This window comes from Mesoplodon bidens (genome assembly GCF_964165515.1).
Source record: "Mesoplodon bidens genome assembly, chromosome: 14".
Classification (NCBI taxonomy): Eukaryota; Metazoa; Chordata; class Mammalia; order Artiodactyla; family Ziphiidae; genus Mesoplodon; species Mesoplodon bidens.
Genome location: NC_138170.1, coordinates 11,825,648 through 11,840,307, shown reverse-complemented (window position 1 = coordinate 11,840,307; position 14,660 = coordinate 11,825,648). Strand labels below are relative to the sequence as shown.

Below are 14,660 nucleotides of genomic sequence, written 5' to 3'. Positions count from 1 at the left end.
CGTGCCGCATGGCATACGGGATTTTAGTTTCCTGACCAGGGATCGAACCTGTGCCCCCTGGAGTGGAAGCACAGAGCCCTAACCACTGGACTGACAGGGGATTCCCTTTAAGGACAATTTTTGAGTGACGGTGATTTAACAGTCGAGGAGTACTTCAGAAGTAGCCTAAGAAAGACAAGTAGGAGAGAACTTATCCTGGGAGGTGGCAAGCTGCCTTCTTCCCTTACAGCAGGTGTGATGACCAAGGTATGCACCCGATGATTCATAAGTGTTCCAGAAATGATAAACCCCAATTCAGCAAATACTGGAAGTGGCAAATAATCAAGCAGGTTCATACACATCGTCTCCTTTAGCCAGCCCCCCGCAAAACAAACAAAAGCAATCAACCCCCCAACACAGCCCTCAAAGGTAGGGCTCAAAGGTATTTCTTACATGTGTTTCAAAGGTGAGTAGGAGCCCTCGAGGTCGCATAGCTTGTGGGAACAGAGCAGGGGATGTGCCTACGCGCCGTTTTGTCCTACTCAGGGAGATAATTTTTGCAGAAATATTTCACTTGCTCTGGAAGAGGAGCTCATTAAAGATCTGAGAAATTCATTCGCAAACTTCCTCTTTAAAAAATTTTTTTATCGAGGTATAATTGACATATCACATGACGTGAGTTTCAGATGTACAACATAGTTATACAATTATTTTGTTGCTTGTGATGAGAACTTTTAAGATCCACTCTCTTAGTAACTTTCAAATATGCAGTGTACCCTACCTCTCTGACCGATTTTACCCTCATTTGGACACAGCCTCTGATTGGTGGGTTGAAAATAAAGTCAGACTCCTCAAGATCTGCTGCTGTAATAGGAGACCCCTGGGTGGGAGTCAGGAGACCTGGATTTCTGGCTACACCTTTGCCATGGAAGAGCTGTGTGACCTTGGGCAGGTGCCCTCCTCTCTCCGGGTCTTTCTGGGTCTTCTTCAGAAACAGTGCTGGGGTGAGGTAGGATGATGCTGAGTGCCCATCCAGTTCTCAAAGGCTACAGTCTGCGCTTCTGCACTAGCGTTACATTCTCCTACCATTTAGATCATGTAGGACCCACTTCACCTCTTTTCTGTCCATTAATAGGAATATACTTTCTTTTCTCCTAACTGTCTAGAATGTAGTAAGAAAGGAAGTTAATGTTTCTTGGTGCCCACCGTGAGCAAGAGCTTTTGCCTTCCAACCAACCTGCCTTCCGTCCTCCCTCCCTTCCTTCCTTCTTTCTGTCCCTGTACCTATGAGAATGACATAATCAACCTCATTCTGAGCGTGAGGAGAGAGAAGCAGACACCCAAATAAGTGACTTGTTCCACGTCACACAGGTGGCAAACAGAAAGTGCTAGAGGTAGGTTTTGCATTCATTTCCGTCCCACGCTGAGTTCACCCCATTTTCCTGAGACCATAACTTCAAAGACGTCGATAACAGGAATAGGGTTGGTTTCAAAGCCCCTCTCAGGAAGTTTACTCTAAAGCAGGAGGCGGCAAACTTCAGGCCAAATCCAGCCACCACCTGTTTTTTGTAAATAAAGTTGTATTGGAGCACAATTAAATTAGCTTGTTGGTTTACAGATTGTCCAAGGCTGCTTTTCAGCTACGACAGCCGAGTTGGGTAACAATGACGTACGGCCCCGCAAATTCTAAAATGTTTGCTATTTGGTCCTTGACAGAATGTTTGCCAGTCCCTGGTCCAGAGTCCAGCAAGGCTGTCCCACCTTCAAAGAACACAAAGTGACCTGAGTCTGTCACGTGTGCTGGGAGCCCGGCCACTCGACTTCTGAGGAAGGGGGGCTATTTCAACTCAAATCTGTTTTCGCAAAGTCTCAGGATACCTGTCGGGCAGATGAGGGGCTTTGGTTTTCAGTGTGCTCTTCTTCCCAGGACCTCGGTGAAGGGGAAATAAAAATCTCAATTTTGGGGAAATTGCACAGAGGAAAAGGGGAGGGAATGGGTTACAACATCCCATTGCGACACTCAGCAGGGCTGAAAGTGACAACAGCGAGGTTTCTCGTTTTGAAAATGTGAGGGCGTTTCCGTTTCTCACAGTGGGACAGGGTGGCCGCAGCCTGGTCTGGGTGAGGGGCTCTTTTCTTTATAAGCAGCTCTTCTGGGTCTGAAATGGCAGTCTCCCATTGCCTTGTGGTCACAGGATGGAAGTCTGCAGGTGTCACCACGGTTACCTAATCTCTCTCCTCCTTTTCCTGTTCCATTCAGAGACAGCCTGCCACCCGCTGGGAAAGAGACCCTGCGAGATGCAAGCCTTCAGGTAAGGCCGACCCAGAGGAGGTGGGGCTGGACGGGTAGAAAATGGAGACAGAACAGAGCCGTCTGTGGCTGCCAGGCTCCATGAGGTTTGGGGTGGAAAGGGATGCTCGTTATTCAAGTAAGAGGCTACCACATCCGTGGTCTTCGGGACTTGTATTTCAAAATATCCCAAATGTGCAAAGCTTGGCTGGAGGCCTGGCTGACTTACCCAGAGACCCTGGCAACTTGGTGACAGACACGTGCCCAGGAGCCACGCTGGGGTTCGGGCCTGGCAGAGCACGCCAGGCAAAGAGGCGGAGAGGGGGGCTGTGGGCAGGGCACAGCCCAGAGTGGCAGACTAACTGTTAACAGTGCCTGTCTCTGTTGATATATCAGAGGGTCCTGCTCCCCTGGAATCTCAGTTTCCTCATCTGTGACATGGGGTTAATGCTAACCCTGCCTGCATTACAGGGTTGATGTGAAGGTCAAATGCACGGACAACAGTGTGACGATCTTTTGTGAGCAGTAAAGTGCCTGGAAACGATTATGATTATTAGAAATTGGGTCAGGGACTTTGTGAGATGTCATGATCCCTGGCTGTAAAAATAGCACGCTGTGATGCTGATAAAAACAGAACACTGTCTGAGCGTGGCCTCTGGGCCATGATGTCCCAGGACATGTCCGGGTGATCTCACCCTCCAACTCTGAGTTTCTCTTGCCTGAGGCTCTAGGCTGGGGCGCTGCGTGCCTGTGTGTGTTCCAGAGAAGTCCCTCCCCCAGGGCTCTGCCTCTGTCTCCTCCCATAGGCTGGGAGCTCCAGGAGATGCTCCAGGGATGTTTAATCCCTTGAGAGGGGATTCAGCTCATCCAGGAACTAAGAATAATCCCAAAAGGTCAAATGCTCACTCGTGCCAGGAATTTTACAGTTTGCCCGACCCCCTCTCATTAGGCTCAGGGGCTCGTCACAGCCACCCGCTGAGGTGGGTGTTGCTAGCCCCCTTTCACAGGTGAGGAGATGAAGCACAGGTCCAAGGTCATGCTGGTGGGCGGCTGGGAGTGGAGGGTCCGAGTCGCGGCTGGGGCTCTGTTTACTGCATCTCACTGCTGCAAGCCCTGCTCTCAGCCAGAGGGGTCCTTTACCAAGAAGAAAAAACTGGAAGCCAGAAACAGGCCATGGGGTGAGCTGAAGGGGAAGCTGACTTGTCCCTGGGGACAGTGGCCCCTGCCAGACCCAGAACAGGCCACTGGCCAATAGAGGACAGGCTCTGGGGACAGACCTCCAGGGTCTAAGGCTTGGAGGGAGTTAGCTGCAAGGGGCTTTGACCCTGGAAACTTCTAACCCTGTGCCGTGGGGGCCACTAGTCTTGGATGACTCTTAAAATTTACATTTAGGGCTTCCCTGGTGGCGCAGTGGTTGAGAGTCCGCCTGCCGATGCAGGGGACACGGGTTCGTGCCCCGGTCCGGGAAGATTCCACATGCCGCGGAGTGGCTGGGCCCGTGAGCCATGGCTGCTGAGCCTGCGCGTCCAGAGCCTGTGCTCCACAACGGGAGAGGCCACAACAGTGAGAGGCCCGCGTACCGCAAAAAAAAAAAAAAAAAAAAAAAAAAAAATTACATTTAAATTCATAAAAAGAGAAGAAAATAAAAAATCCAGATCCTTGGTCGCACTACGTTTCAAGAGCTCAATAGCTGCATGTGGCTGGTGGCTACCATATTGGATGGTGCAGACATAGGACATTTCTGCACCCAGGAAGTTCTGTTGATGGTGTTACCCTAGAGCCTGCTTTGCTGAAGTAGAAGGTGGCTGCCCTGGGAATGTGAGCAAGGAGCAAGACAAGGAGAGGGGTAGAATGCAGGTGCACGGCTCACCAACTGTGGGAGTTGGGCCTGTCTCTTTTGTTTTTTTTCATTTTCAAAATATATTTCTTATTTAAAATATTTTTAAGTTGTTACTTATTTTATTTTTTGTTGAACATTTAATTTTATTTTTTAAATTTTTATTGGAGTATAGTTGATTTACAATGTTGTGTTAGTTTCAAGTGTACAGCAAAATGAATCAGTTATACATATACATATATCCACTCTTTTAACCAGTGTTGATCTCAGTCTCCACATCCATGATATGGGTGTCTTAAGTACTACACCCCAGGCAGAGAGTTGGACACAGATTCCATGAAGTCTGGGGAACACAGGAACGGGCTGGGCACATAGAAACTGTCCACTACAGCTAGGTCCTTCTGTTTTTCAGAATCTGGGATGTCAACCAGAAGACCTTCTACCTGAGAAATAACCAGCTAGTTGCTGGATACTTGCAAGGACCAAATACTAAATTGGAAGGTGAGTGGTTGCAAGGAAGGCCAATGTGATGTGGGCATTGGTCACATTGCCTGGGGTCTGCAGCATTGTGGCCCAACCTTGGGAACTTTAGGTGTGATGTCCTAAACCCTGCTGGTTCTTTGTGGCCGAGGTTGAAGCTGGAGAGGCCTGGCCACTGAAGGACACGTACAAGGACAGCCTCAAGAAGGCAGAGATGGGCGGAGTCTAGGTTGGGAGCCACCACCTACAGGCACCATGGTCCCAGGGCCACACCTGGGGGGAGGTAGGGCCCAGAAGGCAAGCTCAGCCCTTTCCTTCCTCTGGTGCCTAGGAAGCCCCTGTGTTCCTGTGTGATCAAACTCTCACTCCCACTCAAAAGTAATACACCATCAACAAGGCTGGGTTACGTCCCTTCATCATGGACACCACATTTAGTCATGTTCCAGATCCATGTCAAACTGGATGAACTTGAACAAGTTTCACCCACTCTGTTCCTCAGTTTTCCCTTTAGTAAAAGAAGAGCTGTTGGATCATGGGACGTGGGGTTCTTTCAGCACCAGCCCTCTAGGATGTTTTCACGTCCCTGTTGGCTGGCTTGGTGTCATAGGATGACATTATCCCCATCCCCTTGTTCTCTGTCCCCGTCTCACTCTTAAAGGGTGTGAGACCCACCTTTCCTGTCCTTTTGGTAATTCTCCTAATGAGGGCTCTAAACACAGAGAGGCTGAGATGTTCACTCCCTCATGAGGGCATGGAGACCACCGAGGGGAAGAGGCGGGTTTAAAGTCACCCAGGCTTCTGTGGACCAAGCCCCGGGGCCCCACTCATGACCTCGTGTGCTGTTTTCCCTGCCCATGGGCATTACACCTGTTGACCTAGAGTGCAGGGGTCCTGGGGAAGGGAGGAAAGGATAGAAATCACCTGGAGAAGACTCTAGGTGCCTTGGACCTCGAGGAGTAGCCGGCTAGTGTGCTTGGTTTGATCTTCTGTTTGGATGCAGACCAGGAAGGGGAGCCTCGCTGTCCTTCTGACCTTGGGGTTTTACTTAAGGGGCTGGGAGAATTCCCAGGGAGAGTCCAGCCTGCTGTGTCTTCGTCATCTGTGCCGCCTCTTCTCTACAACCTGAACTTCCCCTTTGTTCTTCCCCAGAGAAGATAGATGTGGTGCCTGTCGAGCCCCATGCTATGTTCCTGGGGATCCATGAGAAGAAGCTGTGCCTGGCCTGTGTCAAGTCTGGTAATGAGATCAAGCTCGGGTTGGAGGTAAGGACCCGTCTCAGATTAACGACCACCTCAAACTCGGTGGCTTAAAACAAGCACAATATGTTCTTTCTCATGATTCTGTGGGTTGACTAGGATCAGCTGGGCAGTTCTGTGCCACATGGTATAGCTGGGGTCCCTCCTCCAGCCACGTTCAACAGGGAACTTGGCTGGGCCTCATCCTCCAGGCTCTCTTCCCACGGGGTCTCTCTGAGTTCAGTTGCCAGCTTGAGCTCCCTTATAACATGAGTGCTGGCTTCCAAGAGGGATTACTCCAAAAGGACAAGCCTCAATGTGCAAACTCTGATTAAACTTTTGCTTGTAACATACCACTAATGTGCCATTAACCAAAGCTAGTCACGTGGCTAAGCCTAGCCTCAACGAGGGGGGGGGACTGCCAGGGTGTGGACACCAGGAGGCATGGCTCCTTTAGGGACCTCAATCTCTGTATGCTGCTCTGTTGCCCAAGGGTCCCCAACCCACTTGGACTTACCCTCTTTCAGTAAAGCCAACCTTTGGGACCATTCTCTTCCAACCCTTATCTACTCAAACCCATGAGCTGGCATCCCATCCAAGACCCTGTACTCCCGTGCAATATTTCTTATTTTTGTGGTGGGGGGCGGGTATGCCGTGCGGCTTGCAGGATCTCAGTTCCCGGATTGAACCTGGGATTGAACCGGAGCCATGGCAGTGAAAGCCTGGAATCCTAACCGTTAGGGCACCAGGGAAATCCCCTGTGCAATATCAATGGGCTACCAGCCCTGGGAAAAGAGGGCTTTGTATCAGGGGATTGTTGGACAAAATCTGAACTCAGATTGTGAGTGGCCGTAACTATGGCACTGTCCCTTCTGTCCACTAGTGGACAGGCACTTTATTGGAGCGGGGCTACCTGCTCTGTGTGGACTTGGAGTGACCACGATAAGGTGTGTAACATCTCGCATGGACTGCGATACCCTGCCCACCTTGTCCACTCCCCCCTCTCTTGGAGGTGCAAACACGACAGACAACCAGCCTCCACAGGCCTTGGCTTCTGCTGATGGTGCCATGTGTTTACCAAACATATTGGCCGAGGGCTGGAGTGACCAGCTTTCCCCAAATCAAGGTGTAACCGTGGGACAGCCTCCTTGTGTCACAAGACCCGGGACACTGGGTGTCCTGCCATGGTCTTCGGGCCAGCATTTCTCCGTGGGCAATCACGGGGCCAGGTCGTGGGGGCTGGGGTGCAAGGACCTCTCTGCTCTTCCCTTGGCCCCCAGCCGGTAAACATCACTGACCTGAACAGCAGCAAGGAGGAGGACAAGCGCTTCGCCTTCATCCGCTCCGACAGTGGGCCCACCACCAGCTTTGAGTCGGCCGCCTGCCCCGGCTGGTTCCTCTGTACAGCGCTGGAGACCGACCAGCCCGTGGGCCTCACCAATACGCCTCAAGATGCTGTCCAGGTCACCAAGTTCTACTTCCAGCAGGACCAGTAGTGGTGGTGCTCAGCCTCCCCTGCCCCCTGCTCCCAGCACATCCATGACTCCAGAGATGCCTCTCCCTCCCGCCCGGGGGCTTGCCATGGTTGCAGTGAGTGCCCAGCGGGGCAGCCTTGGCTGGGGGCTGGGCCCTGGGAAGGAGGTACAAGAGCCCTGGGAACAGCCTCCTCTACTTACCCAGCCTCCACGAGGCCTCCGCCAGGTCTTTCTAAAGTGCAGATGGAATCACGGCCCCGCTCAAAGCCCTCAGGGTCGCCTGTGCCTTCAGGGTAAAGTCCAGGTCCCCTGGCCAGCCCCAGCCCCCCCCTCACCTCACTTCCAGGCCCCAGACCCCGCAGGCCACTCGCTGACCTCCCGCCAAGGGGCTCCCATTCCTCTTTTTGCAAACTGGTGCTGCTCCAGGGGCAAGATTTTTAGGCTCTGTGGCAAAATGGAAAATAAGTGTTTCCTGGTATTTTTTTTTTTTTTTTAATTAAGACAGCTTCGAGAGAGAGTCCTTTATTTGGAGATGATGTCCTTTCTGGAAGGGGGTGGAAGATTCAAATACCCCCTTGGTTAGGAAATGATGGTGAAAGGAGGTGATGGCCTTTCCTCTTTGTCTTTCTCGTTTTTGTGACGCCCTGACCTGTAAAAATGAAACGTTAGTGGACTAGGTTGGTCCCTAGTGTTTTTCTTTCTGGAACGTTCCTAGAAGTCTAGACCACCCCCGCCCCCCGGCCCAGGCCCCGAGCGCCCTGTCCACTGCAGACCTCCTGCAGCTGCCTGCAGTGCTGTCCCCTTCCCTGCCCTCCCGTCAAAATCCCCCAGCTGCCAAGACACAGCACAAATGTGGCTTCTCCGGACCTCCTGGGCGGAATGAATCGCTCCTTGACCATTTTAGCACTTCCGACACCCTGAGACTTGTTTGGAAGATGTTGTGCCTCTGTCTGTCTCCCCACCATCCTGTGAGCCCCTGAGAGCAGGGACCTTGACCCCCCCCCTCCCCCGCCATGTCTTAGGTCTCTGCAGGGCCAAGCACATGGCCTGGCCCTCAGTGAACGTGTGTTGTATGTGTTGAGTGGAAAGTTTCCTATTCCCTGTGACTTGAGCTTTGTTTTACAATAAAACCTTGAAAACTTGAAAACTCATCTACTTTGCTGGCTGTGTCCGTGGCCTTGCCGGGCTTGGGGCAAAGAGAACTGGAAACGGGGGGCGGGGTGGAGTGTCCAGCGACAGGCCTTTCAAACCCTGGGCCCGGGCCTGGGTGTCTCTCCTCTGAGTCCTTTCCTCCTTGGGCCTCACTCTCTTCGAATACCAGGGGAGCAAATCTCTCTGCCAGGAAGGTGCGCAGCACCATCGTGCACAATAGCCTCCAACTGGAAGCAACCCGAACCCCCAGCCCAGAAGAATGAACACGTAAACCGTGTACGTTCATACATACAAGGTAACGCTCGACAGCAAAGAGAATGGATAAACCACAGCTGGCTGCAGCCACAAGACGGAGGAATCTTACAAACATCTTGTGGGCTTCAAGAATCCCAAAAGCATGCATAGAGCACGATTCCAGTTACATACAGTTCAGAACAGGCACATGGAGCAGGCGTGGGGAGGGATGCAGAGACCCAGAGAGCAGCAAGGACGCGCCCTGCCTGAAAGCCGGGCGGTGGCCGGAGGGGCCAGGCAGCATTCTATTTGTTCGCATGGGCGTGGTTAGGCGATTTTCTGTATGTATGTTATATTCAGTTTTGAAATGTCTAAAAATAAAAAGCCTTGCCCCCTCCCCCCATCCTGGGATGTGAGGGAGGGGGGCACCTGGGAACTTAACAGGTGGAATGTGGAATGTGGCACCATGAGATGGGAACGCAGGGCTGTAAGAATGACCGTTTATCCAACACCCCTCGGCTGAATAGAGTCAGGCCAGCGAGGGGCGCTGTCTCTTCCTGGGATCCTGCTGACTTCTGGGCTGGGTCCCGGGAGTCCTAGAGTCAGGCCCCGCTGGGTCCAGAGCCTGCTGTGTCATTTTGGCCAAGTCACCTCCCTTTCCTAAGCCAGGTCCCTCCTTGTCCCAGGAAGAGTGTTGACTTAGATTGGGGTTTTCCAAACAGAGCTCCTTGGATGCCTCCCTGAGGTCCCTGGAAACAAAGCCCATAAAAGGGAAGTGGAGAGGCCAGGCTCCGTCCCTAGAACTCAGCTCCCACCCAGCCCTGCTTCCCAAACTGGACTTCCCTGCAGGGCTTTATTTGAAGAGATGTCATTGCTACAAACAAACAAAACTGAGCAGGTTAAAAGGCAACTGATGGGGAATTCCCTGGCAGTCCAGTGGTTAGGACTCCATGTTCTCACTGCCGAGGGCCCGGGTTCGATCCCTGGTCAGGGGACTAAAATCCCATAAGCCATGTGGCACGGCCAAAAAAAAGGGCAACTGACTGGAGAAAATCTTTAAGATCTCGCCTAGATCCCAGATCCTAAGATGACAATGAGGTCGCCCCACCGCTCAGCTTTCTCTTCCTCGTGTGCAAAACAGAAGGAGCCACCTGCTCCACGGGGACAATACACGATGAAGTGAGACAATATGAGTGAAACGCTGTGTGTGATAAGAGTGTGAGTGTGACTGATGTATTTTCAATCTTGGTAAAAGGAGGACGTTTAAGGCAGAAAACCCTTCCAGGCTTCATGGTGACAAGAGCAGCTAACATTTGTGAGGCTCCGTAGACATCCTCCCCTCATGAAACAGGAGGTGAAGCCCAAGGCTCAGACACCATGCGGTTTGGTGAAGCAGCCCGCTGTAGGTTAGCCACAGGCGAGGCAGTCACATAGCCATGCACGCACGTGAGCCCTGGAACGCTGGAGCCACTTCCTGGCTCTCCTGTTTGCAACTGTGCTCATGGATGAGTTAAAGTCCTGGAGTCTCAGTTTTCCTACCTCAGATGCAGAAATCAGCCGATGCAAAGGGCTGAGTTATTTAATCTTTGCAACAACTTTGTGGGGTCGGTTGGAATGTTCTGATGACTAACTAGTATCAGTCCTGCAGGAATCAGTGCTCAAAGGAATCTGTTTTAAAGCCCTGTTGCTCAAAAGGTGGTCCATGGCACAGCAGCAGCCTCATCTGGGAGTTAAAATGCAGAACCCCAGGCCTCACGCCAGACTTACTGACCTAGGGTCTTCCTCTCAACCAGGTCTCCAGGTGATTGGATGCATCTTAAAGTCTGAGCAGCTCTACTTTAAAGGGAAGCACGCATACTATGTATAAGCTCTGGCATTTTTGTTAAACCCGACTCTTGTAATTACTAACCCAAACATCCTTGCTATCCCTCCCGGTAGCTCCCTGACGGTACCGAAAACTCCCCTCTTAACGTCTCCTCACTTTGGCTTGAAATGGTCTTTAAGAGAGGAAAAGCTTTAAGCCGCCCTCATGTTGCTAGAACGTCAGCTCCACACACGCAGAGCTTTCATCGGTTTTGTTCCATGGTTGTACCCAGCTTGGAAGATACTGGGTGCTCCATAAATATTTGGTGAATAAATAAATGGGCCACTGACCTCTCAGTAGGGATTAATGTATTTCATTGGTCAGAAAATTTAAGCAGAGAGAGGACTCGGGCCGGGGAAGCTTGAAAAGAAACCTAGAGAAAGGGAAAGGTCTCAGAGTCTAGGAGGCTTGAGGTATTTGGAGGCTGATCGAGGAAAAAGATCTGACCACCAGGTAGCAGCACACACACAAACTCTTACTGGGTGATGCTTTCGGGGAGGTACCTCACAGCAGGGGCCCGTCCAGAGGCTGCACAGGAGCAGGTCCCTGCTTAGAAGGAGAGGAGGGCAAGCGGACTTGGCGGAGGGGAGCTCCTGTGTGTAGGCGATGTCACTCAGTAGCACAGCAGGAATCTCTGGGTCAGAGAGCTCCAAAGGTCAGCAGAGGACATGCGGGGGGCCAGGGTGGGTCTGTTCTGGGAAGGCCCCACAGGCTCCTGCTTGGTTACAATCCCTCTTTTCTTTGATACTCCTCAGTCTTGATGCGGGAGAGGTATGGGACAAGAAAGGGAATAATACAGTTTTGGATAGAGCGGTTAATCGTAAACTCGGTAAAGGAACTCAGTTTTAGGGGGATTTGGTTTCCGTAGAAGAAGGTTTTCTATTTTCTTAGTCTCGTTAAGACACTTTGAGCTTAATTGGGGGGGGGGGGACATAGATTGTGCTATAACTGAAGGTGTTAAATCGGGGCAAAATTCTTGCAGGTCTTGGGGAAACCAACTAATTTTGTGTTTTCTCTTCACATGACGATGAAATCCCTGTCATAATGGCAGATCTCAACATGCTTGATATTAAACCCAGCTCTCAGAGAAGTTTGGAGAGATAGTGAAATACCCTATTTCTGTTGGGGTTCTTAGCCTGAGAAAACTTAGAGAGATGTTCAACTTTCAAAAGAAAATTTTGCCTCTGGGTCTACTGCTGTTAACCAGACTCGGTGGGGGGGTGGGGGTGGGGTGGGGAGGGTGTTAAAAACGCAGTTCAAGAAATGTCCACCAGGGGTCAGCATTTTCTTGAAGATAGTCCGATTATTCTCTTGTTTTGGGAAAAATCTTAGTTTTGGGAAAAATCTTGGGAAGACAAATAACTATTTCAGTTTATGCTCTCAGGGGTGAAGATTTAGTCTTTCAAAGATTCCCTAAGAAAAACCTGGTTTTTCACCCTAGGGAAAGTTTATTCTCATTCACCTGTCAATTGAGCTGTAGTTTAGTCCTGATTTGGGCTATTTACACATAGGAGTCTGACCCCTGACAAGCACCCAGCAAATGTTGTCTTTTATCCATGTCTATTCTCCAAAGGGTGTGACCTGAGAGATTCTAAGGTCTTCTTACACCTGCTTGAAAGCCAACATACTGTAGTCCTGTTTCCAGCTGAGGACCGCTTACCTGGATGATTGATTGACAGGTGGAATTAACCCCCCCGCCACCCGCACCTCCACCCGGGAAAGAACACACACCCACCTTGCCGGAACTCAACACAGGAACCCCTGCGGCATGTCTGCAAGGGAGACGTGCACTTTTTCATGTTGGAGGGTGGTGGCTGGAGCCCAAGGGAAAGCCCACGCAGAGTCAGATGACTCGGAAAATTTGACTTGAAGTCAGAGCGGAGGAATGATCTTGGTGGCCAGTAAACTCAGACAGCTGCTCTTGTGACCCCACCTCCACTCTAAGGGTGTCCCTTCAAAGGGAGGGGAGTTCTGTGTCCTGGAGTCAGGCACCCCCTTCCATGGGCCGTGATGGAGTCACTCTGCCACTTTCTTCTCTCTCCTCGGCAGCATTCCTTATGAGTCATGGATGTTTTCTTTCCTTGCGTCACAGGCCTTGTGGCCGGAGCACAAGGACGGGGGAGAGGTAGGCAGGGGCTAGATCCTGCTGTGCTTGGCTAGTGATGGCTATAGCATTATAGTCTGTCCTAAGGCAGGAACAGGCTTTGGAAACTCTGAGTCCCACACCCCTCCACCACCTTGTGCCCTAATTCGGAGTGCCCACTCTCTTTCTCTGCACCAACTAATTCCTACTCAACTTTCAAATCCAGGCTCTTGGGCAACTTTTTCCATGAAGACATTGAGGACCATCCATGCCAGCCCTCATTAAGCCCACTTTCTTGAAACTTCCACTAGGACCTGTGGTCCAGAACGCTGATTTGCATAATGCTGATGAGGTCTTTCCAGGTGGGCATGTTTTAGCCGTCCCCTGACTAACCTAAGGTAGGGACTAAGTGTTTTGCATTTTGCAACCCCCAGAGACCTGGCCACTTACCTGAAACTGATTTTAGGTTTCTCCCCTGTCCGGAAGTAGAGTGTTCCTGTGAGACCTTTCATAAGCCTGAATGGCGTAAAGTGAAGAAGAAATTAGCTTAGGACACATCTTGCTAACAGATGCACAAAATAAATCGAGATAAAGCACAGATGCTCACAGACACAGTTCAAAGCTATGGTGCCTTGATGCTGAGATGCTGAGTATAGTTCCCAGGGAAGGAGCTCAGAGGTGCTTAGGTGCTACTCCCGCTTCTGGAGTATGTGCTGCCTCTGTAACGGCTGGCTACAAAACAAACGCTGATGCTATTTTTGCTTTTCTCCTTTTTTTGTAAAAGCGAAAATCCTCTTCGGATTCCATTGGTGAAAAGGGGTACTAAGTAAGTCTTTTGTAAAAGAGAAGCGGTGTAATGCAAACTTTCGAAAAGCGGGGGCTACCTGTAAAACTTATCGCAAATACATTCTGAAGTATATTAATTTCATGTGCATTTCCCTTTTACTCTTCCCTTTTCATCTTCTTCACTGAGACCGCTGCACACATGGCACCTTATCCGAGAGGTCTTTTTTGACTATCCTGCCTAAAATAGCATTCTATCACCCAAAGCCGCCTGTGACTCTTTCATTCGCTCTCTCTGTGGCCTGTTTATTTTTCTTTCTAGCAAGGATTACTTTCTGACATGTTATATATTTGCTTGTTTGCTTGTTTGTCTATTCCCCTACTATATCTCAAGCTCCATTAGGGCAAGGACATTTCCCCGCATCACTGCCTGATTATTAATTCAACAGCTTTCATGGAGCAAGGACTCCGCGTCAGTTCCAGGTGCTGGAGCTGACACACAGAGCGCCCCCTAGCGAGCTTAGCCAGGAGTGGAAACCAGTTCAAATACCCACGCGTAATGGGTAGTATTTTCCCAAAATTAATTTGTATTTCCAGTTTTTGTCTTCTTTCTTGTGTGTTGTGGGGTGAATTGGGAAAATAACGGTTCCTTCTCCTGGGGTAGATATGGGGGTCTGCGGGGACAAATTGGGTGTCTCTGTGTCCCTGTTTTGAGAACCACAAAAATCTCGGTAGGGCTACTTAAGCTTCCTGAGGCTCATTTTATTCATTTGAAAAACCAAAATCATTATACTTCTCAGAGTCGTTTGGATGATTAAATAACATATGTGAAAGTACTCTGTATAAAAGCTCTCTATAAAAACCATTTTAATAATGTTTTAACCCAAGTGTCTCCAGATGTCTCCAGCCTGTGGAAGCAAAGCAGATCACACCACCTGCGTGTTGTGGTCCTGACCCAGCTCCCCCTTTAGCCCCTCACCATCCTCTTGATAGGAAGCCACTCTCCACCCAGTATTTCTGGATGACCCAGTGGGGGACCCTCACTCATGTCTGTCACAACCTTCATCCCCAATCTCCCTCTACTTCCCTCCTCTCCTTATCCGTCAATGTCTGTGCCAAAGGCAATCTCTCCAGATAAGCCCAGAGTCTCCAGTTCTCCAGGTGTCCAAGAGGGTTCCAAGAAAGGAAAAGAACATCTATTTTCTCAGCTTTTGTTCCACTAGTGTAGCACTTGTGTCCCCAACTAGC

The 14,660-nt window shown here is 50.5% G+C and overlaps 1 protein-coding gene across 1 annotated transcript; it reads left to right on the top strand.

The window, feature by feature from the left end:
* Positions 1-2,141: 2,141 nt before the first annotated feature.
* Positions 2,142-8,443, top strand: IL1RN (interleukin 1 receptor antagonist). The gene is made up of 4 exons (XM_081254456.1): positions 2,142-2,291; positions 4,519-4,607; positions 5,736-5,848; positions 7,102-8,443. The coding sequence occupies exons 1-4, from the start codon at positions 2,176-2,178 to the stop codon at positions 7,315-7,317; spliced, it is 534 nt and encodes a 177-aa protein (XP_081110582.1). The 5' UTR covers positions 2,142-2,175; the 3' UTR covers positions 7,318-8,443.
* Positions 8,444-14,660: the final 6,217 nt, after the last annotated feature.

Coding starts and splice junctions, on each gene's coding strand:
- IL1RN (XM_081254456.1), top strand. CDS start 2,176: ATGGAAGTCTGCAGGTGTCACCACGGTTACCTAATCTCTCTCCTCCTT. Junction 2,292..4,518: donor TGCGAGATGCAAGCCTTCAG/GTAAGGCCGACC, acceptor TCTGTTTTTCAG/AATCTGGGATGTCAACCAGA. Junction 4,608..5,735: donor ACCAAATACTAAATTGGAAG/GTGAGTGGTTGC, acceptor GTTCTTCCCCAG/AGAAGATAGATGTGGTGCCT.